The following is a 21,870-nucleotide window of genomic DNA, read 5'->3' as shown; positions in this document are numbered from 1 at the left end:
GGTTAGAAACAAGCATTTCTAACAAATGCTTGTTATTAGGTTTATCCTAACAAACACTGCAGCTTTAGTTCCTCTCTGCTCAACTCTTAGAGCTATTTTGTTGATCCTTACCTCTCAGCTGTCCTTCATTGGTCAAGCAGGCCATGCTCTTCTTAGTCATTAGTAGCACCTATTGCCCTAGTGTTTCATGGTGTCTTGCTCACAATATATATAAACAAGTTCAGAATTACACTGCAGCAAAATTACGCAGTAATGAAAATGCCATGACACAGAAGTCTGAAGTATTTCTGACAAACAGAAAAGAGTTGAGAATGGAGAAAAACGTCACATGGCTCAAAACACCATGTATGGAGCTGTTGTCAAAGAAAAGTCTTCAGGTTTTTTTTTGTTTGTTTTCCCCAAATTCCTAAGCTAGAACAAGTTAAAAAAAAAAAAAAAAAGAAAAAAGAAAAACCCACGATCTTTGCAAACATCCACAACTACTAAAACATGGCAGAGAAAACATATTAAAGGGTCATTTGTTATGAGATTTTGTGTTGTTTGATATCATCAAGTTGAGAGGAAAGCTGCCTCAACATACACAAAAACCAGGTCCTTAAGATGTCTAAGTGCAACCCCGGGGAGTTATTTAGATATTTCTGCCCCTCAAAATTCCTCACCACAAAAACAGGTGCTTTCACCTTGAGGAATTTTTACTCTTTTTTCCTCCCTTAAGCATAGAAGTTCTAACACTTATTGACAAAAGCTTAATGGAAACACCCCAAATTAGCACATGATGAGGCTAGAAAGTACACATCACGACTGAATAACTAGTACTATGTTACAGCTGAGCATGCTGACTAAATGGCATTGAAACGTAGACTAATTTACAGTTCTAATATTTGACAAAGCTTCATGTATTATTGCTGTTTCATAATATGTATACATAGCACTTCTTAAATTAAAGCAGTGCTTCTCTATTGATTGTATTTAAAATCTGTCATGCAGCTGAACAGGACTCCAGACTAAATCACTGAAGGTGGAAAACTTTAGAAGATACACACAGACTTATGGGAGAAAATACCGATTTATCTCATTTATATAAATGAAAACCACATTCCAGTCTTAAAATTAATTCTCTTCAGAATTAAATTTGCAGCATGTATTAATGAGAAGTGCCATCCTTGAAGGAACTCAAAACTTGGACGAACTCCATACATTTTCTCATCTTACTGCAATATATTCCATTTATTTATTATTATCGCAGAGGAATAATGTTACAATGTAGTGTTCGAAGTAGCACTTACTTGGCAGCAGAGGACAAAGGATGCATACAAACACAGGCAGAAAAACAACTTTACACATAACCTCATATTCAGAACAAAAATAAAAGCCACCAAATTCACTGCTTAGACTTTTTTTTTTCTTTTTAAACTTACGTGGGGGCTATTTTTAAGGATTTTTTTGCCTAGAGAATGACATAAGCTCAATAAAAGCAAAATACTTTGCAGAGAACAGAATATAAAGCTATTTCCAATACTACTCATGAAGATAGGTCTGAGGTAGAAAGGTGGTCATGGCTTTCCTCTTCTGTAAAATGTGTTTGTCTTCTCAGAATAACTATGCTACTTTTTTTTAATAGACAAAGCATTTATAGTAGCCAGCATCTTCTCTTCGCACCTTGACAGTTTTGCTCCACCCACTCAATAATACTACTTAGCATTTAAATAGAGCTTTTCAGACTAACTAACTAAGCTCTCTACACCTTTGAGAGGTAAGTACTGTCATCCCCATTTTACAGATGGGAAAACAGAGGCAGAGTGGTTAAATACTTTGTCAAAGAGTTCAGAAAGAACTGGCATCAGAGCCAGCACTAGAACGTGATCAATGCTGTGCCCAAATTGCTCCTCAAGCAGCAGCGTTCCAGGAGCGAGTACTGTGGGTGCAGGACAATCTAATTGGCACCACCACATAAGCACTAGGTATTCCTGACTTTGTTTTAATGTCCTTTAGAATATTTTGGTAGCAGTACAGAATTTGTAACTCTTCCAATACCATTTTGAGGCTTCTTTTCTTCAGTAATAATCAACAACAACATAGTTTAGATTCTCTCCACTACACATGACATATATCGCATGCAGTTTTACCAATTAAAGGTATGTCTTGACATGAAAGCAAGTGTCCATGCAGCATTGTAAACTCCATGAAGGCATTAAAAAACTCTGACGATTGTTTTAAATCTAGAGATCAGCTGATCAGTGACATAACTTTCCCATAATTATTCCTACTTGAAGTACATAAATCTCAAGGATCTCAAAGGTAAAGATGAGTTGCAAGATTACAATGCCACATGATACAATCTAAGAGCGCTGCAGCTTTGAAGAAAACGTTCTATCACCAACAGTATTGGAAAAGGCTTTCTAATTGTCTCTTCATTTCTAAGAGGCAGATAAAAGACTTGTGTGTTTGAATAAACAAAAGGGGATCTCACGGAAATGAGCTTTAGTTCACAGACTGTATATTCCAAAACTTGAAACAAGTTTGGCACAGCAAGGAACAGCAAAGCTTTGTCTCCAAACAAATTTGGGCAAGATTACATTAACTTAGACCTTACTAAAAACAACTTAAACTATCACCTAAGTCCTCTTTTAGCTATCTCCTGATTCAAAGTAAAGTAAAGCTTAAAAAATAATCCTCCAAATGGAGTGTGTTGGCTAGAATCAACTAAAAGAATGTTAAAATATCGTTTTGGTGCATAATAATCATTATGACTTGAAATTAGAGATTATCTTGTTTAATGGAGTTAAAATACTGTAGCTTTCACTTAGAGGCAATTTGCGTTAAACAGTAACAATAATGCACATTATGGGAACTTCACACGCCAATTCTGAAAACAAATCAAGGGTAATTCTGAAGTGTGTCTGGTCAGATAGTTAGCATATAAATAATCAGAACAGAATATTAAATGAATGAGAATATAACTGAGGATATTTTACAATGCAAAAGCAAAGAGCTGAAAGGAATGTATAAATGTAACATTTTGCTCCAAACTCCTTATGCAGTTCACTTTATCAAAAAGAACGTATATAAAGCCCATGCCCCTTTTCCCGCGGCTGTATATTTATACAAATCAGTGACAAATACTCCACTGCTCATTAATTTACAGTTGCATAGAAAGGGAAGAAGAAAAAGAACCTATAATATAAAAACAATATCCTCATCTTTGGGTATTCAGTGTTTTAGTATTTCAAGTAGAACACGTAGTCAAAGCAAACAGCATGTTCCAAGGTCCCATGCAGACTTCTGATAGAGTGGAACTTGCAATTGGTGTTTTGTAGAAAAGGGCTGTACTGCACGTCAGGAAGCACTGGTGGACGCCCAAATGAGCACTTCACATTGCCTGTAATGATGAGAAATAGCCATGTCAGTACCATACTAACATGCACAGTCCCCTGCAGAGAGCTCTAAATACTCTGGATTTGGTTCACTTGAGGACTCAGATGTAATTTTGCAAAAAAAAAAAACCCTGTATTTTAAAAACTTAGATGCATTGTCACAAGTTTCAGCAAATCACCCAGGCATGTAGTTAAGAGAATCCTCATTTTACTGTGCAGCAGTACTTAAAATTCTTATTGAGTAAATCTCAAAGGATTTTATGACTACAGAGTAATAAATAAAGTTTACAGGCTTTCCTTGCTGTATACCCATAGAAAAAATGTTTAGACAAACTACTGTTCTATCTGAATCCTAAATGGTAAATTGGAGAGCATACACAAATGGGGCTTGGACGCAGCCCCCTAAAATGTGATACTTATTTCCAGGCTCCTGTTTCAGGAGGAATGGTTTTAAACTAAAAGAGAGGAGATTTGCATTAGATGTCAGAAAAAAATCATTTACACGGATGCTGTGAATGCCTCACTTCAGGAGATGGTCAAAGCCAGGTTGGATGGGGCCCTGGGCAGCCTGAGCTGGTGGCTGGCAACCGTGCTCACGGCAGAGGGTTGGAACTGGGTAATCTTTAAAGTCCCTTCCAACCCAAGCTATCTCATGATTCTATAATTCTGTTCTCTGCAAAACAGACAAATACCCCTTCTCAAATGGTGCTAGAGTGGTCTATTTCAAGTGTGAGATCACTCAGAAATAATTTTGTTTCTAAAAATAAAAATCAAACGCTTTTTCAGAAAGATTAATATTTATCACTGATTATGCTCAAAGATATCCCTATGCCTGCTGACAGGAAGGACTGCTGAAAAATATTATTTTAATTCACTTAATTTACCTTGTTAAGAGACTGAAACCCAACATCTGAGTCAGTGTTCAGAAGGGCAATCCTATTACAGCAGATATTACAGTTCAAGAAAGTGCTTGGCCAAGTAATATTTCTGAATTTTTAGACATTTACATGGGAAAGGTGTGACCTTACAAAATGCAGATTAATGAACAAAGTGAAGAAATTAGGGAAGTAACTAACTCTGCCTATCACTTCATTCTTCTCTCTCCTCACACACAGCAATCCATGGTTATCTATTAGACTAATTTAACAATGAAACTTTGAAAGAACTCTGCAACGACAGAAGATTATGTTGTTCCTTATTAGTCATAGTTTTGCTCTAATATCAACCTAAACCTATAACAAGAGTGTGTTTTTGTTTTGTTTTGTTCTACTGTTTTCCCTATTTCTCTTGTTTGTAAGAGAAATGTAGCTGCTCATACGAGGTAGATTTTCAAGAACTTGGAAGTATCCAAATATCAGACTGATTTCCAAATTTTTGTTAGAGTAGCCAAATATCTTATTTGGTTTTGTAAAGAGGTTGTCTAATGTAAGAAGGCAGCATAATTTAATACCAAAGTTACTCCACAGCTCTTGATCCATAGACCCATCTGGATCTGGAGCAATGGGAACCAGGGAACAGGCACAGATGGATGTCTTTTGCATGAACCAGTTTTGATCTCCCAGAGCTGAGGCTGGCTTGAAACTAACTAGCTGACAGATTTGAGCTGATTCCTTATGGTCAGTACATCAAAACTGCACATCACCTTACCTTTGGTAATGTCTAAGCCCGTAGGAATTTTCTATTAACTGGGATATTTCAAAATTTATATTTCCTATTACAGTGGTCTAGCCTCCAAATAGCCTGCTAGAAAATAAAGAACTAGCCAATTCACTTTAATGGAATTTTCCCACTTGTTTTATTCTGCTTCCTAGAAATACGCAAATACACCAGAATGCCTCATACCTGTTGTCTGCCAGTGAAACTTGCTGCAAATAAAAAAAAAGAAAAAAGTTAGAAATTTACATGATTCTGCATCTTGGTAATACAAAAGCAAATACAGCAATAGGAAAATATGACTGTCAAAGAATAGAAAGCTTTTATCTTAAACAAAAAAAACATTTAACTACAAGTGTGTTGCAATGATGCATACATTATTTCTTCATAATTTTTCTTGTAACAAATATTCAGCACTACAAATACAGATTATATTGTCCCTTACTCACTACTTACAACTACATAGACCTATGAGTGCTGTATTACAAAAATCTCTGGTAAAATAAAAATCATACTATAGCAGCTTGGTACATCATTAAATAATAATTCTGATTAAATAATAATTCTGATATTATCAGTATTGCAATAGTAGCTGTGATATTTTAGACATTTCATTCAAAAAGGAAATAGACTGGTCAGAGACCTAAAGCAGAAAATGCATGTAGGGATAAAAGGATTTGAAGTAAGAACAAAAAACAGAACAGAATAGAGAAACTGGAATCTTTATCTCAAGAGTTAGCAGTAAATAGTTGCTCTCTCCTCACTTCTTCTACTGCATCAACTCCGCAAGTTGCTTGCTTATTTATTTTAGAGTGATGCAGCAGTTAACAGAGATTAAGAAATGAGGCACTTTTTGTACATCTGCTTGGCTACTTTGAAGTCACTCTGGGAAAGTTTTGCAAATCCATCTTTCTGGAAAACTCTAAGCACTGTGACTGTCCCTTCAACTATACAGAACTCTCCCAACACGTTTGGTATGCAATCAGAACAGCAGCAGACAATAACAACCATCGCTCAGGGTCCCAAGAGATTAGGATCCAAGAATGTTCCGTATTTAGTAGTTTAACGCAACTTTTTTCCTCCAACTTCTTTTAACGCATTTTATAGAAGTGTTCACATCACCAGGCATATCCAGAGCCTAGCAACTGAGCTATAGGCCCCATAATGACAGTGCTCTCTACTCCTCCCAGTACCTCCCACAGGGATGAAGAACTGCAGCTGCTCACTGTTGTTTCCTCTGAGATACAGGTGGTGAAGATGAAAGTTCTGTTATGCCCCTACCTTATAGAGGTTTTGAAGAGAGAGTCCCAATATGCTGTGAGACCTGGATGTTATAGCAATAGCCATTTATGTACTTAAGACACTGCAATGCTACTGCAGCCAAAGCATTCAGATATTCAGAGTATCTCCAGAAGTTGCTAAGTAGTCTGACATCTGAGTGAAGTCATAGGGAACAGATTGATGAAATCATGCAGTATGACTCAGGAGCAGAGGAGAAGGTCGGCAGGCAGTGTTTTTAGTGTATCTTTTCTTTATCAGTACATCAAAAAAGATTGACCTGGACCTCAATCAGCCATGAAAAGCCTTCTATTGTGACCTTTATTTTATATGATGAAATTGGATTCAGAAAGCCATAGCAACATTGGGTAGTCTCTGCAGGTCATCTTGTGCAACCTCTCACTGAAAGTAAGATGAATGCCAACAAGTCTTGACAACTTCTAACGCTGAAGACACTATAACCTCTTTGTGTGACTGCTTCCAATACTCCCCCTATATTCTTTTTAATTTAGGAGAAAAAAAATAATGAAAATGCTGACAGCACACAAGAAAGTTTCCCTACTGTTTTCAAACAAGTAAATATTTTTAATTATTTTCAAGTTACACTTTCAGCAGAAGGAACTCATACTTTTTTTTCAGAGATGTCATCTTCTTCCCCCTTAGAGCTAGGGGCAGGCAAAGTACTCCTTAGCACTGAAAAAGGTCAGTGGCATCTTGTCTGTGGAGGGCAAATTACTTTTATCATTGTCCCAAAGATCAGTTAACATCACTAGAAGACACAAAGATTTCTGAACAAATTACTTCTGGACTTCAAGACTGTACTAGAAAAGGAACAGTGCTTCCACTAGGTTTTACTTTTTGGAAGCTGTGCTGCCATGGTTTTGTTGCTAGGATCTACGTATTATTAATTCAAAGCAGGGAAGTTAGCTATCAAACATTGATCATATTTTAACATCACAACTCCAATAAAATGTCAGATAGCACTTAGTCCTCAGCTCACCCTACAGTATAACTGAAGAATGAACATGACTAATACCTACTTATACACGCCAGAGAGTTATTTGCAAAAACAAGAGCTGTACTTTCCTTGTATTTTCTGCTTACTACACAACACACCTCTGAGGTGTGGCAGGAAGCTCCACTATCTGTTGGCTTCAAAAACAGATGGTCCTTAGAATCAAATCCTTAGTTTATAAAGCAATGGGCTCTGAACTACTGAACTCACTGAAAATATCAAGAGTTATTTATCTGTATGAAAACCACTTTTGCTAAATTCTAATTAGCTTTCTGAAAAAGTGCAAAGTGCATCATCTTTGATGCAGTTCTTCACAGCCAATGTATATATAAGAGATAAAAGGGGTATTTTAACAAGGTTCACTGAGCTTACAACATAGAATAGAGCAGAGCTCTGGTGTTTCCAGAAAGACTGGACATTAACATCTCCCTCTCACTTGTAATAATGATGGTTAGTTTTAAAAGGCACATTTCATTGCAAAGAACTGTTGAATATTGGAAGAATGCATCAGCTTTCACTGCTGTTTTGCTAAAGTAGAAGAGCTGAAGATAAAGGTATGTGCATAGGTAAAAAAAAAAAAAAAAAAAAAAGACAAATAACAAAGTTGCCACTTTAACCGATGCCTGCCAAAACCTATAAAACAGTCTGTATGAAATACTGATTGAACCAGAAAGATAGCTACTCATTCTTCCAAGTGCAGTGACACCCTTCAAGGAACAGTGCCAGAGGAAGCATATGTTGGCTGATAGAAGCCATGCATATGAAGTTATTTGATTTTACTTTAATAGACACTGAATAAAATATTAACTTTCAATGTACTTAAGCAGGGAATGGTCTTATGTGCTGCATTAACAGTTATTTCTTCTGGCCAATTAGTTTAGTAACTAGTTCAATAATTAGTTCAGGGAATCAGCACTGGGCTAGGGTCCCTGCTGTAGCCTATGGCATTTTTTTTCAATTTCTGTTATAGAAGCAGTGTTCAAAATTTCTGAATTTACATTTACCTTGGATCTACATAGATTTTACCACACATGAAATGGATTTCTAGGTGTCTTTTTCCCTTACGCAGACACAAATGAAAATTCCATATGGAGTAACAGGCTTTTCTCATTGCAAATAAATTTAAAACACAAGAATATTTTTTAATTTCCCTTCATAAATATGGAAGAATGAATATTGAGTAACCATAAAGAACAGAGTTCCGTAACTTGTATATGTTGACAAGATATCTTATCAGACAGAAGATCTTTTCTTAGTTGATACCATTGGAATGATTTTTTTCTTCATAAGTCCACCTCAAATTCACTACTACTGTCAGACAGGTATTTTGTTACACTTACAGCAGCAAGCTGGAAACGTGCTGTTGATTTGCTCCATAACATCTGTCAGATCTGTGTTGGTATCATGAGGTGGAACTAACAAGTCATCTGCAGATATGACAACAAAGAAAGCAATTAATTTAGTAAGAAGAAAATAAGAAAAGACAACAGCATTCTTAAAGGCATTCTCATCCAATCATCCATTTGAATATTACTTTACAATTCATCAGAAATCATTAGCTGAAGCATCTGTAACTTAATGTGCAGGAACTGTCATTGGTAACTGACAGATCTGGGAGAGGATATTGAAAGTTAAATTACTGACTTGCAGAATAAATACTTTCTGTTATTAAAGCTCAATCACTGCACCCAAAATTTAACTGGAAGGAAATATCAACAAGATGCAGCTTATGAGAATTTACAGCTAAGTAAAAGGTTAACAAGATGGAATGGTTATACTCAATAACTGCTCAGTTATGTTCCTCACTTTTTGAGTCAGATAGCTTGTCACCTAACTGCTGGAGTGAACACATTTTAAAATAAATAAATAAACAAACATTTTTAGGCAGTATTTATTCAATATGCACCAGCAATTTCACTAGTTTTAAAATCCTCATTGCTGTGGTATTTTTTTTATGCATAAACTTAGCATATGGAATGGTTAGGGAGTACAACAGCCTCTGTAATTGGACAGCATTGCTTATATATCTACCATTGCATTAAATCAGACTCAGAGAAGTCCCATACTTTTTCAGATGAATTATAATGAAAACACACATCAATGCTGAATGAAAACTTCCCAGTATGCAAAAGAATGTTTTTCTGGCTTTCCACAGAAATAACATAATTTTCTTAAATTTATGAAACAAAGGCTTGAAAAGAAAAATAGGGAGGAAATTACACTTAGACAGTTTGAGAAAAATCTGTTACTTTTCCTCCTATTTTTAAACATTCAATGGTTCGTAATTATTTCTGCTAATTGCCAGTGGAATTAATGAGTTTTGCTATTGGAGAATTTAAAATAATCTTTCAAGTGAGTAATCCCCTGATGTGCAGAGGATGTACTATTAAATACTAAATAATTCCTAAAGATATGAAGCCTTTGAGGGTTGGGGTCAAAGTAGCAGAATAAGGAGGGCGCACACAGAATTTTTAAAGCAGCAATCATGAAGTTTCAATTATATGCATTTGCGCATTTGTTCCTGAATCTGATAGATTACTTGGCTGTATGCATGTATTGTAGGACAAACAGCTGTTGGCCGTTTCATTCCAATGCAATCTGGTTCTCCCAGGGGAGGGAACATTAGCCCAGTAGCTCAGAACAGCCAGAACCAAAAAACTGTGATAGACATCCATCACTCAGAACCTTGCGATACCTGAAAGCAGATGCAAGGTGCAAGGAAGCAGCACTCCAGTTGCAATACACATTGCTCCTGGACAAAGACCATCTCCTTCTTGTGTATTTTCGCTGGTAAATAATTTCAGAAATATGCAAACAAAACCATCCAGTATTCATCTACAGACTCACATAGCACATTACCTGACCAGACACTCACCTGCCTGATGAAACTGTGAGCTTGTCTCCTGATCAAGTTGGTAGCCGAGGGCTGAATGCTGGGGTGAAGCGCAGGGGGAGGCACCGTTAACCCGGGAGTCTGACTCAGGCTACATGGGAGACAGTGAAATGCAAATTTAGGTACGTGATACCTACATAATCTAAGTGTGAGCTTGTATATGGTCATCCTGCCACCATGTCTCCATACTTTGAAACTGTTGAGGCAAGTCTCTCTGGATTCCTACAGTCATCTTAAGAATCAAACATCAAAGTCCTGTAGTCATTTATAGCTGTAGTCATGTGTGTGGTTGAGAGTACGTATATGTGTATATATGTGGATGCAAAACAAGAAAAAGACTTTTTCACTATAGAACTCAGAAATACTGGAAGGAACCCCGCAGAGGCATTTCTACCTTCTTTTTTTTTTGTAAGAAATCCTTTGAAGAAGAGTTACACAATACTCAAGCTCCAAAAATGACTGTTCTGAAAAGCCAGAAGCATGTGAAACAGCATTTATATCTGAGGCAATTACATAATCTTCACCAAAATGGCTGCCCCCATCATTTATCTTTTTGACTGCAAATCAGCAGATTACTTTCAAACAGCTTAATAAGCAGATTATTTATCTAAATCTGTCAAAAGTAGACACGGAAGTAATGCAAAAATTATTTTAAAGATTTTTTTGAGACTGAAAATGTATCTAGAACATCTACAAGACACATAGCAGAAGGAACTGACACAACAGCTCATTTGTGCACAACTTTGCTCGTTGGTAGTTCACAGCATTAGGCTCACAGCAACATTCAATTCCTTAAGTTAAAAAAAAACACCAACCTTCAAGAAAAAACTGAAAATTGTTGAACAAAGAGAGATACCTTTTCTTGCACACACTATGGTGAGACACAGAAGGAAATGTTCCCTTGAGCATTCAGCATATCTGTTTTCCTCTTCCCAATCTCATCTCTCTTTCCTTATGACAATACCAACTTCCAAATTTGACTAAAAGAATAAATCAAGAGAGATTGCTCTGCACTTAGAAGACAAAGAAAAATGGAAATGCTCTCAAGTCAGGCAAGGATTTTACCATCAAGACATCAGTATGAGCAGTGAGTGCCTATTGAGTATTTAAGTCATTTGCTATTCAGTATAAGGCTTCAGCCCAGCTACAGGGTCTAGGTAAAATGAATTAGTGATTTAAAATATACCAAGTCAGGGATAACTAATCCAATGAAATTCTGTACAGCAACTGCTGTTCAAGAAGAGTTTAGAGCTAAGGAGATGAAGTAACCCCTCTGAAGGTTACAAGTTACTTCAGTGTAGAACAAAGGTAGCTTCAGTGACAGAATCGGTGTTTGTCTACACCATGAAGTGATGGATAGGGAGGATCTGAGTCATCCAAAATGCACACTTGTACCTGGACTGGATTTCCATCCCTCTTGAAGCAGAAAATGTGGATAAATGATGCAAAGATGACTGAGTGAGGAAGATCAGTGTTGGACTTGACAGTAAACTGCAGTACAGCAACACAAAGGCTAGACTAAGGATAGCGAGACACTGCAAAGTCAAGACTAATTAGGATACAAAGGAGACACCTACAAACTTAAATGACAAATTAGTAGTGAAGGTTATTTATTATCACTTAGTAGTGCTGTTGCAAATGACAAAGAAAAAAACTACACAGAGCATGAGGACTCTAACAGGGGATTAACTGAGATCAAATAAAGCATACTGAAATACTTTACATTGACCTATCATATATTGTTGTAGCAGTGAGAATCACAGTTGAATTTTATTTTTTAAACACACTTCTTTCTAATCAGAGGCCAATGCCTAATTAATTCATTTTCATTAGACAGTATTTATTTCTAATGGCTACAATAACAAGAAAAGCCAAACAAAACCAAAATCCTCTTCTTACAAAGTCAAGACCATGCAGCTCAGCAGATGAATAGTGGGGTTTGGAGCAACAGAGGAAGAGCTCTGGCAGTGGAAGAATAGCCTCAATCAGATACTGACGAAATTAAATGCAAAATAATTGAGACAATAGCTGCATGTATTTATACGATTTAACGGTTTTAATGAGAGATAACACAAATTTTAATGGGAAAGAACTGGAGTTGCAGAAAAATCATAGTCTCTTTTCCAAGGCTACATAATGAGCATCAAGAACTTGTGGAATCAAAACTCAATACTTCAATTTCTGGGAGATGACATTTTTTGTCACATAAAACTAAAAGACACAAAGGGAAAAATAAGTTCTGCAGAAAATTCTCTTTAATACTGCAGTTCTAAAGGATCTCAAAAGAGAGATTTATTTTAACCAATTTGGATCAACACAAATTTTTGTGCAACTCTGGCTGGTGTCTCTCCTGTGGAAGAGCCTTAACCGTAGCTTAAGGGTCAGATAAGTCACACTCATTACTCACCTGACTTCTGTTGCCGTCATTGTTTAAACAAATACCTCCCAAACATCTTAGCTACAGAACACCTCAGAAGCAGGCTAATTCCTTTTCCAAATTCATTGTAGATGTTCCTTCTTTTTCCTGGCTTATTCTCCCAGTCACAAAAAGAACACAAAGCTCTCTCCACTTTTCTATTGCTAAAGATCCTCTGCTTTTAGCAGGAGAGGGAGCTGCACTCCCTATATATCTTGTCTTACAGTTTTACCATACATTCATTGACAGATGATGTTAACTTCCATTAAATTCAATATCAAATCCAGCATAAAACCGCTATTCAGTTGTTCAGACAAAGAAATATTGAGTTAGACTTTAAATATGACTCATAATAGGTCTTAATTCTATTTCATACATGTGTTATCTGATATAGTATCAAATAGCTGTAAAAAATAAAGGTGAAAACAGATTTTTTTTTAACATGGTGGTATCAAAGCTGTCACGAGCAAATTCTGTTTCACCTTCTGCTTTGGCACTATAATCAATCAGGCAGACAAAATGACAACACTGTGTGACAGCTACCAATCCTTTGGGCTTGCTAAAATAAAAACAGTGTGTTAACCTCAGAATTGTGACCTGAAGGCGGCAAATGTGTAGTGAGGATGCACACACTTTTCTGCTAAAGGTGCTCTCTAAAGAATGTCTTTGAATGCTCTGATATAGATCTAAGTTACTGTAGGAGTTCCTAAGTTTCATTAATTTTCTACCCATGTTTCTTAGACAAAGAGGTCTCAGTATTTTAGATTCAGTGGCACTTTATTAACATAAAAAACAGTCAGGAAGCAGAGCGGAGAAATTAAGGGTTTTGCTGTTGACAGAAGAAACAGAGAATATGAAATGGCAATCACAGCAAAGAAAGTGTTGTGAGATGGACAGTGGTGTCCTTTACCACCACTAATTATTACTAAAGGAAATACACAGTTGAGTATTTTGATATTTGGACTTAAATAATTTGCATGGAAGATTATCCTGTTTCATTAACAAGACAAGGAATTTTTTACATCTACTAAAAATGTAATTGGGACAGTTGACAAAAACAAAGGAAATAAATAAACTTAGATCTCCAGCTGGCTTCTGAAATAGTCTTTTCCAAGCAGTGAGAGAGGGAAAGACTTTCACACACTGTGAACAGCCTAGACAGAAAAACAAACATGCTGAAGAGCGGTCATTTTTTTCCAGAAAGTTAGAGGACAGCAACATGATTCAGTGCTGCTTCAAAACTGTATTGATGTTGACATAAAGAAATTCCAAAGAACATACTCTGAAATTTTGAATTATTTAAGTTTTTGAAGGCCCTTCAGTGAAATAGCTTCAGCATCCTTGGAGACAGCTTGCAAAAAAACTGCTTAGTGGCAGGTCAAAAGAACACAAAATCATACAGTAATGATGTATTTAGAAAGCTATATTGAAAAATCAGAGATACACTACAAAAGCAATAATGCAGATCTTCTTAAATACTTGGCTTGGTACCAGAAACAGTCAGAAGCCTAGCATGACTCCCCAGAAGAGGGGGATGGTGGACAGTAAGCAAAAGAGCTTACTGTGAGTGTATAGCAAACGTGGTTTAAACAAATCAGAAATATATCAAAAGCTCTTCTTGGTTCTACCTTACCCTATCAGAAACCAAAAGTTGCAGAACAATCAAAAAAATCCAGAGGCAGAACTGCTAAGAAGAAAACGTTGCTGTTACCTCAAAGCCACTACATACTAGCACAACACATATGGATATCTTAAAGATCTTGTTAAGAATGCTATGAAGATACTCAATGATTACAAAAATACAATATTAGATTATCTACAGACAAATTAGAAAAAAAATGAAAGGGTGAACATTTTCATGCTTTAAGCACTATGCTGAGACTGTCTACAGTTTTGGCAGAACTTCTGTGTTTCTATTCTACAACAGTTTCTTTACAAGTTTAAAACTCTTCTCCAAAGCACCTAGTGTTGGCAATAGTTAAGATACTTCATGAATGATTATCAACAGCTGCACCAATTATCTACCCTGTTAAATATGTAAACTACTCAAACACTGATTGAATATGCTAGATTAACAGCAACAACAACAATAATATTCTGCTAGAGGGGAGGGAAGTCACTGGAACAAATGCATTCTAATGCAGCGATGCCAAGACTACCTAGAAAAATGCCAGCCAACCAGAGGAACAACAACAACAACAAAATCTTTATCACTGTAGTAAGGGTACCATCAACAGGAACTTACACCATAGTGATACTTGTTTTATGCAGCCTGTTTCTTAGCTTAGTTAAATCCTCTAATCATACAACTAATCATCCAGAGTTTGAAGAAGGCAGGAATTCTTTGCCTAACTGGACTCTGACCCAATGGTCATGATTACTTCTGGGAAAAGATTCATACATTTAAGCTTCCACACACAATGTTCTAAATTGTTGTAGATGCTAACATCTCTAACAACACTTTGCCATTTTATTTTTTTCCATCTAGATGTGCATGCTCTTCAAAAATGATCAACATTTCCTTCTCCAACAAAGAAATTCTACAATCTCTAGCTACTGGCATTTGCAAAAAGGCTCTTGACTGCAACACCTACCTGTAAGTAGATGATTTTGCTGTAGCTTATAGGTGTAAACATGCTATTCAAGAACTGGACTTCTGACTGAAAATACTTGATCCTTTGCATGTAGGAAATATCTTTGGCAATCTGTCTTTGTTGTGTCAAGAAACATTTCAGTGACTGACTGTGGCAACAAAATGAAATAACTTAAGGAAAGATTGGAAAACTGAAGTCAAATACAGGTTGTGACTGGTACCACTACTTGGAAAAGTATATATTTTCTTCCCTCTGCTTTTAAATTTGGAAAAAAAATGTTGCACTTATGTGTACATTTCCTAAGTTACCATGATCACTCCAGCACTTAGAATTATTTTGTGCTCATCTGACATTCTCAGTAGTTCAGAACAGAGCGGAAAGAATGCCTCTTCACCCTAGAAATGACTGAGAAAATCAGTCATCAGGCTGAGAAAATATCTACAGTTAAATTCCAACACCTTTGCACCACCAAGAAATCCATCATGCAGAAATCACCTGCTAGAAAAGACAGACATGAGTATACATTCACCTGCTCAAGTAGCTGACGCAGTCGGTGAAGCTGAGACTCTAATTGCTTATTGTGATCTTCCAAAATTTGCATCCTTGCTTCCAGACGACCTTTATGTTGCCTCAGAAGCTTAGCTTCAGCAATGAGCTCAGCATCTTCAGGAGCATGCTGAGGTGAAACAATGGAGTCAGGAGGTGACGCAAGAGGGTTAATTCCTCTCCGAAGATGTTGCTCTTTTAGTTGCTCATATTCTATCTGCAGACTCCTGGTATATTGAAGAGAAGAATGATGATGTAAATAATTTAAAATAAAAACATCCTTAGATCAAATTATGCTTTATTACCTCCAGCTAGAGAATATTAGTAGCTCAAAGACAATGTCTTGACTTTTAGTTTATGAAAAAATTCTACACAATGAAGTAGAGATGAACCTATGCTGTTTTATTGTAGACTCATCCGCTCTACCTAACAGAGTTATGCCATGCATGACATCAGCCTTGGCTGATTTTTTTTTTTTTCCTGCAATCATTGTAATAGTGACTCCTAAATGCATCTCTTCTCATCTTCTCCAACAATATATGGTATACACTTAGCTCAAACAATGGATTGACAATTCAAAGACTAAATAGGATGCTTATGAAACACCTTTGTTCTTCCTCAAGATCAGCAATGATGCGCTCCAACTCTCCTCGCTCTTCCTTTTCCACTGATTTCAGTATCTGTGCAGGACTCTGCGGCTGACTCACGGGTGACTCTCCTCCCAGTGTCTGACAATACTGCTGGATAAGGGCATGCTCATCCTCTCTGGAGCAATGCAACAACACAGATTAAGACAGAGCAAAAACACGTTTATTACATGAACAAACAACTTTGTCAAGCTGAAGGGTTTCATTTGCTTGTTTATGTGAAAGGACTAAGAGCATGAAATAAGCTTGCAAGATTTTAAAGTATAAATGTTAGATGTGTATCTCAGCAAATTGTATTCAAATTTATGAATTGTTTCTAAAATACCACAAAAGCTTTTAAATACACAATGCACAGGAAAAAGAGGATTGATTAGTAGTAATGTAAACAATGGTTTAATGTATGCATGAAGAACAAATGCTGATGGTTCAGAAATAGCGAAAGCAAGAACCTGAAAATATAAACTGCAAATGACTTACTCACAATGCCTTAAAAATAAATAAAACCACAAAAAGTGTAGTTAATCAATTTCAGATCAGGTTCTCATGTGATAATGAAAATGCCATGACACTCTCCATCCTTTTTCTATTTTAGTAAAAACAAAACAAACCAAAAACTCCACTCCTTATAACCAAGTATTTTTCCAAAGTGACGTGAAATCTGTTGGGGCTTTACACACCATGATATACTGTGTGTCCATTGAAATGTGCAGGATGTCCCCACAAGGCAAACTAAAACAGCTGGAGTAAGCAGGAAAGTGGTAGCATCTTAACATCAACACCTTCAGCAAGCAAAGCAGCACAGTGTTAAAGCAGATTACAGAGAAGAAACAAAGTTCTATCATTCGGGTTTCAAAACACTATTTAAATATTAATTCAAATGATACAGTGTAACTGTATTACAGGCTTCTTTTGTGCTGAAGCATTGATGTTGTCAGGGAAGGTTCATCCAATAAAGTAGTTTAGTCTGCCTATTTTAATTAGGCATCAGAGAGATACTGTCTACTTTTTAAGATGACGAATTAGTTAATAAGCAGCTATGTAGGTCATTTGAAACATTTTTTTAATCGTGCTCTGCAAAGTTGGATTTATTATATTTGAATTTATTAAAACTTAAATTCTGTCAAGATTTTACATTAGGCATAACCTCATTTTTTAATAAGACATATAATCCACTTTTAAGAAAGAATTTACAGTGGAAATATTTAGATATTTTTCACTCCATTGTGTCCTATAGGTGACACCAAAACAGATCCTCTTTCAAGAAGGATTCCAGACTGTTATATTTTGGACTCTCAGTTATTAAGTCCAGAGAAAAAAATTCCTTCCTTCCTCATTCATTGTCTTAGAGCCTCCGTGTCTGTATGTGACAGAGTGAATATTGACTGTTCTTTTTTAAGGCATCATACCTTACGAATGATAGCAGTCTTTTTCATGTACTAAAGGTAAATTCGATAAAAACAGTCTTCTAAAACAAAAATATGATTTTACCACATCTTCCACATCTAGTCTAACTTGCAGAATTACTATTTCAATAACCAGTGACTTAAATTTGCACCAAAAAATCTCATGACTGTAATTAAGATTCACTAGTAGCACAGGAGTTCCAGCACTGGGCTTCACAATGACTGAAAACTGAAAGGAGTGAGATGTGCTCTGTGGCATGAAAATACATTAATTTTGAGAAATCCAGAACTTTATTCGTCAGAATTGGTTGGATACAACACTTGGTCACCAAAATAAAAATACAGCATCCAAATAATTTCCTTAGTCTTCTTGGTAGTTATTTTTCTGAAGACTCTGCATACTTCAAGAAAAAAGCAGAACTACACAAAAATTATTTCAAGAGTTGAGACTGCAGTTCCTTTTCAGCATTTCGTCATATAAGAAAGCAGTGAAAGTAACATTCCAGAAGGTCAGTTTTGAAAAAAGTACATCTCAAACGAGAAGAACACCCCAACAAGGCTAGCCAATGAAAATGGCATTTGAAATACCCTATTCTCTCTGGAAAATTATGTTCAACAGATTGATTCCAAAACATGCATGAAGGGAGCAAGAGACAAAAAAAACACTGCACATCATTTTCCTTCATCAAGACTGAGTTGCAGAGAGGAAAAACTCATATTTCCTGACAGCCATTTTTCATCAGTTTCATTATTTAACTGATTAAGATTTTAGATAGTAAGAGATGAGTATATTTGCTTCCTCCATTATCTTCACTTTTCCAGAAGTGTTCTTTTCATATCAAGCACTATGTATTCTAGTCCAAATGAAGCATACCTTGACCTACTGATGCAATGCCAAATATTCAGAGCAGGTTCAAGAAGGCACTCTGAAATGCTGTTTTGGTCTTTAACTTTAGTCTGGAGCTAATTCCTCATTATGACAAGTTGCCTTTCAACCATTTATACCATGTCAAAGTATTTAGTGCTGTATACTGGGACTCTATTTGACTCTGTATAATCAATGAATATACAGATGTCATAATTATGAAATATACCAGAGTTTGGCTAAGCAGGGTATTACACCAAGAAAAAGAATAGATAGAGTGCATACCCTTGTCCTGGGCTCACTGTAAAATTCCAAAGGAGGGATCTCCAAAAAGAGATCCTTTCCCACTGGTAGTCAGCTCTTATATGGGTCTAGGAGAGGTGGAGCCAGGCTGCACCCCCTTCCGGCAGCACAGGTGAATTGCCTTCACCTGTGCTCCCGTGGCTGATTCATTGCTCGCCTCAGGTGATCAATCAGATGTTCAGGCCTTGATTCAGCAGTTCCCATACAGACTCATAAAACATTGATTGGCAGTGCTACGTATCACCATTGTTCATTGCTTGATCTTACCCCTGCACCTGAGTGCACAGCTCCCCTTAACAAGAAAAATATCTTCAGTTCTCTGTAAAGTGCCATCAACAGCACTGCAGACACTAAAATGACTAGTATTAAAGGCATTCATTAAAAGAAACCAAACCAAACCAAAACAAAAAAAAAGAAAAAAAAAACAGCTACTAAACATTCATGTTTACATACTAACAATTTATATTATTGTCCAGCACAATTAATTTCAGTGTGGGCTAGCTAGGATGGTTCATACATTACAGGAATAAGAGAATTTTTTTCTATCTAACTTATTTGTTTTCCCTTAAAAAAGGTTTATTTTATTAATTAATAACTGTAAAGAGGCAGGGTCCCACTACACTGATTTAATTAACAGAACAGAAGACACAGGAAGGTTAAAACATCAATGTATTTTATCACCAAACAAGCTGTACTTAATTCATCAGTAATTCAAAGGGTTTTATGCTTTTCAGGTTCATCAATTCATTTTAACAAAGCATTTTAGAATAAAAATGTCACATAATTAAAAAGGAAAACAGCTTTGATAAAATTATGTAGGACTATGTTTAAATTCCTGAGTACAAACATGAATCAGTAGCCAGCAAACTGATACCTAAGCAAGAAATAGCAACGCTCTTCTGTATAGCTTGCAGTATTGATCATTTTCTTGCAATGAATAAAAGTGCTGTGGGAGGTAGCAAAAATTATTGACCCATTCCACTGCCTACTTTGACAAAGAAGTTTTCTTTTATACTATGATAAAAGCAGGAAAGGAACACAAAATAGAAACAACAGAATTGTGATTTTTTTCCAGTGACATGAAATTTCCTCATTTTTCAAGTGAAGTGGTTGATAAATGTTGCCTTATTTCACCAAACAAGAATCACCCATTTATACAACTGATTCATGAAATAATGAAATTTAGCCAGGTCTTCTTGGGGTCATACTAATTTGTTGCTGTCCCTGGAGCTAAATTAAATTCCGTGTTACAATTTACAAAGGATTATAATCTACACCTATAACCAAGGTTCCTAGCAGTCTGAATGAGCAAGAGTTACTTACACGCTTCCTGTGGTGGAACTGCTGTCTGTGAGGAAGGAGCCATTGGTCCTTTCCATTTGTGCAAGCCTGAAAGGCAGGGAAAGACCATGACTTTCAGAGATTGTGCTGAACAGTTTCAATAGGGGCACTGAGAAGATCAGCTCAGATGTGGTAACTTTGGTACACATGAATAGGAATAAATATGTAGATTTGCTCACCAAAAAAAGCCCTATAATTCAGAGAACTTTTATGAGAAACTTATGCTATGATTAACTAGTTCTACTTTCTAAGCTACAAAGAACAAGTGTATTTTCTGACATTCATTTAATGTCATTTGTGTGTAACAATAAGAGGTACTGATGTCAAAGAGGTGCTGCAGAGCTTGGATACAAGAAATTCCTGCTTGCAGAATAGAAGATCTACATTTTTGAGAAACTCCAGTTGTACAAACTGGTTCCATGGTCTGAATAATAGCCAGAGGGTAAGGTTAACTACAAGATGTTATCTCAGCATGCCATAACAGATAAAAATTAAACAAGAAGGGGAAGAGAAAAGGGAGGGGTTAATCAATTAGTAAGCAGGGATGGCACATCTGCTAAGGGAATTAGAAGTGTTGGATAGGCTGTAAACCTTGGAGTACTCAACCAATGAGAAAACAGAAGAAGGAATTCGCTCCAGAATGTAGGAAATATAAAATGTTGCATCTCTCCAGTTGTGTGCATCTCTACCCTGAAGGTTACACGCTTTTGTGAAAGTGTGAAAGAAACTGATTCATAGCGAATTCTGCCTGAGCCTGGACTACTGCACAAGAGCATTTCTCACTTTAGTAAAACTATCACTAGCACCACAACAACTCTCTGTTCTATTTCAGGAATTTTCTATCTATTCAGCTTTCTAGGGAAGATATATTTTATCTATGTAAGACATATAAAAGTCTAGAAACACTTGACACTATGCATATAAATACAGGTATTTCATTTGCTGTAAAGATATCTTAAACTTCACACTCAAATCTGCAAGTGCAATATGCATTATTACAGGCATTTTCAAACTTTATTTTTGAAAGCAGTGAAACCTAAAAAAAACCCCAAACATGAACTCCAGTGTAATTTTTTTAGCACGGAACAAGTTTGCCCATCTGTATGCTTGTTAATATTCTTCAGAGTTGAGGAGCATCAGTGAAAGCATGAACAGTTTGAAGTTGTCTCGACCACCTTGCCTACCAGCGCAATGCTGTGTCCTAAAGGGAGGCTCCCTCAACTGAAGGACAGAAAAGCTGCTAAGTGACTCAAGACATCCAAGCCATCTCTGCTCTTGGCCATCTCAAGCAGGTCTAGCTCCTAGCAAGCACCACGCACAAACAGGGTGCTTACAAGTCTTTGTAATACTGTTCAGCTCAGCATCTTTAAGACTCTCATGAAACATTGCTGACTTTTAAACTGATCTTCATACCCCCTTGTCATATAAGGTGGTAAAGCATTTTTTTTCAGAGAGCAGTGTTCCCTGAATTTCTAAGTCAGTAAAACTATCTTGCAAAGGCAGATTCTACTGTTATTGTCAGGTTTTCAATCTACACCATTT

The 21,870-nt window shown here is 36.4% G+C and overlaps 1 protein-coding gene across 1 annotated transcript; it reads right to left on the bottom strand.

Moving 5' to 3' along the window:
• Positions 1 to 1,034: 1,034 nt before the first annotated feature.
• On the bottom strand, positions 1,035 to 19,320 carry LOC149919000 (utrophin-like). The gene is made up of 8 exons (XM_090136133.1): positions 19,255 to 19,320; positions 18,970 to 19,055; positions 16,376 to 16,534; positions 15,753 to 15,996; positions 10,196 to 10,304; positions 8,661 to 8,747; positions 5,217 to 5,239; positions 1,035 to 3,379 (listed from the first exon to the last, which is right to left on the bottom strand). Exons 1-8 carry the CDS (start codon positions 19,318 to 19,320, stop codon positions 3,371 to 3,373), a joined length of 783 nt encoding a protein of 260 aa, XP_089992259.1. The 3' UTR covers positions 1,035 to 3,370.
• Between the last annotated feature and the right edge of the window lie 2,550 nt (positions 19,321 to 21,870).

The sequence above is a fragment of the Phasianus colchicus genome, chromosome 2 (assembly GCF_987193195.1).
Source record: "Phasianus colchicus chromosome 2, bPhaCol1.hap1.1, whole genome shotgun sequence".
Classification (NCBI taxonomy): Eukaryota; Metazoa; Chordata; class Aves; order Galliformes; family Phasianidae; genus Phasianus; species Phasianus colchicus.
Note: the sequence above shows the minus strand (reverse complement) of the source record. Positions and strands in the feature narration are given on the sequence as shown.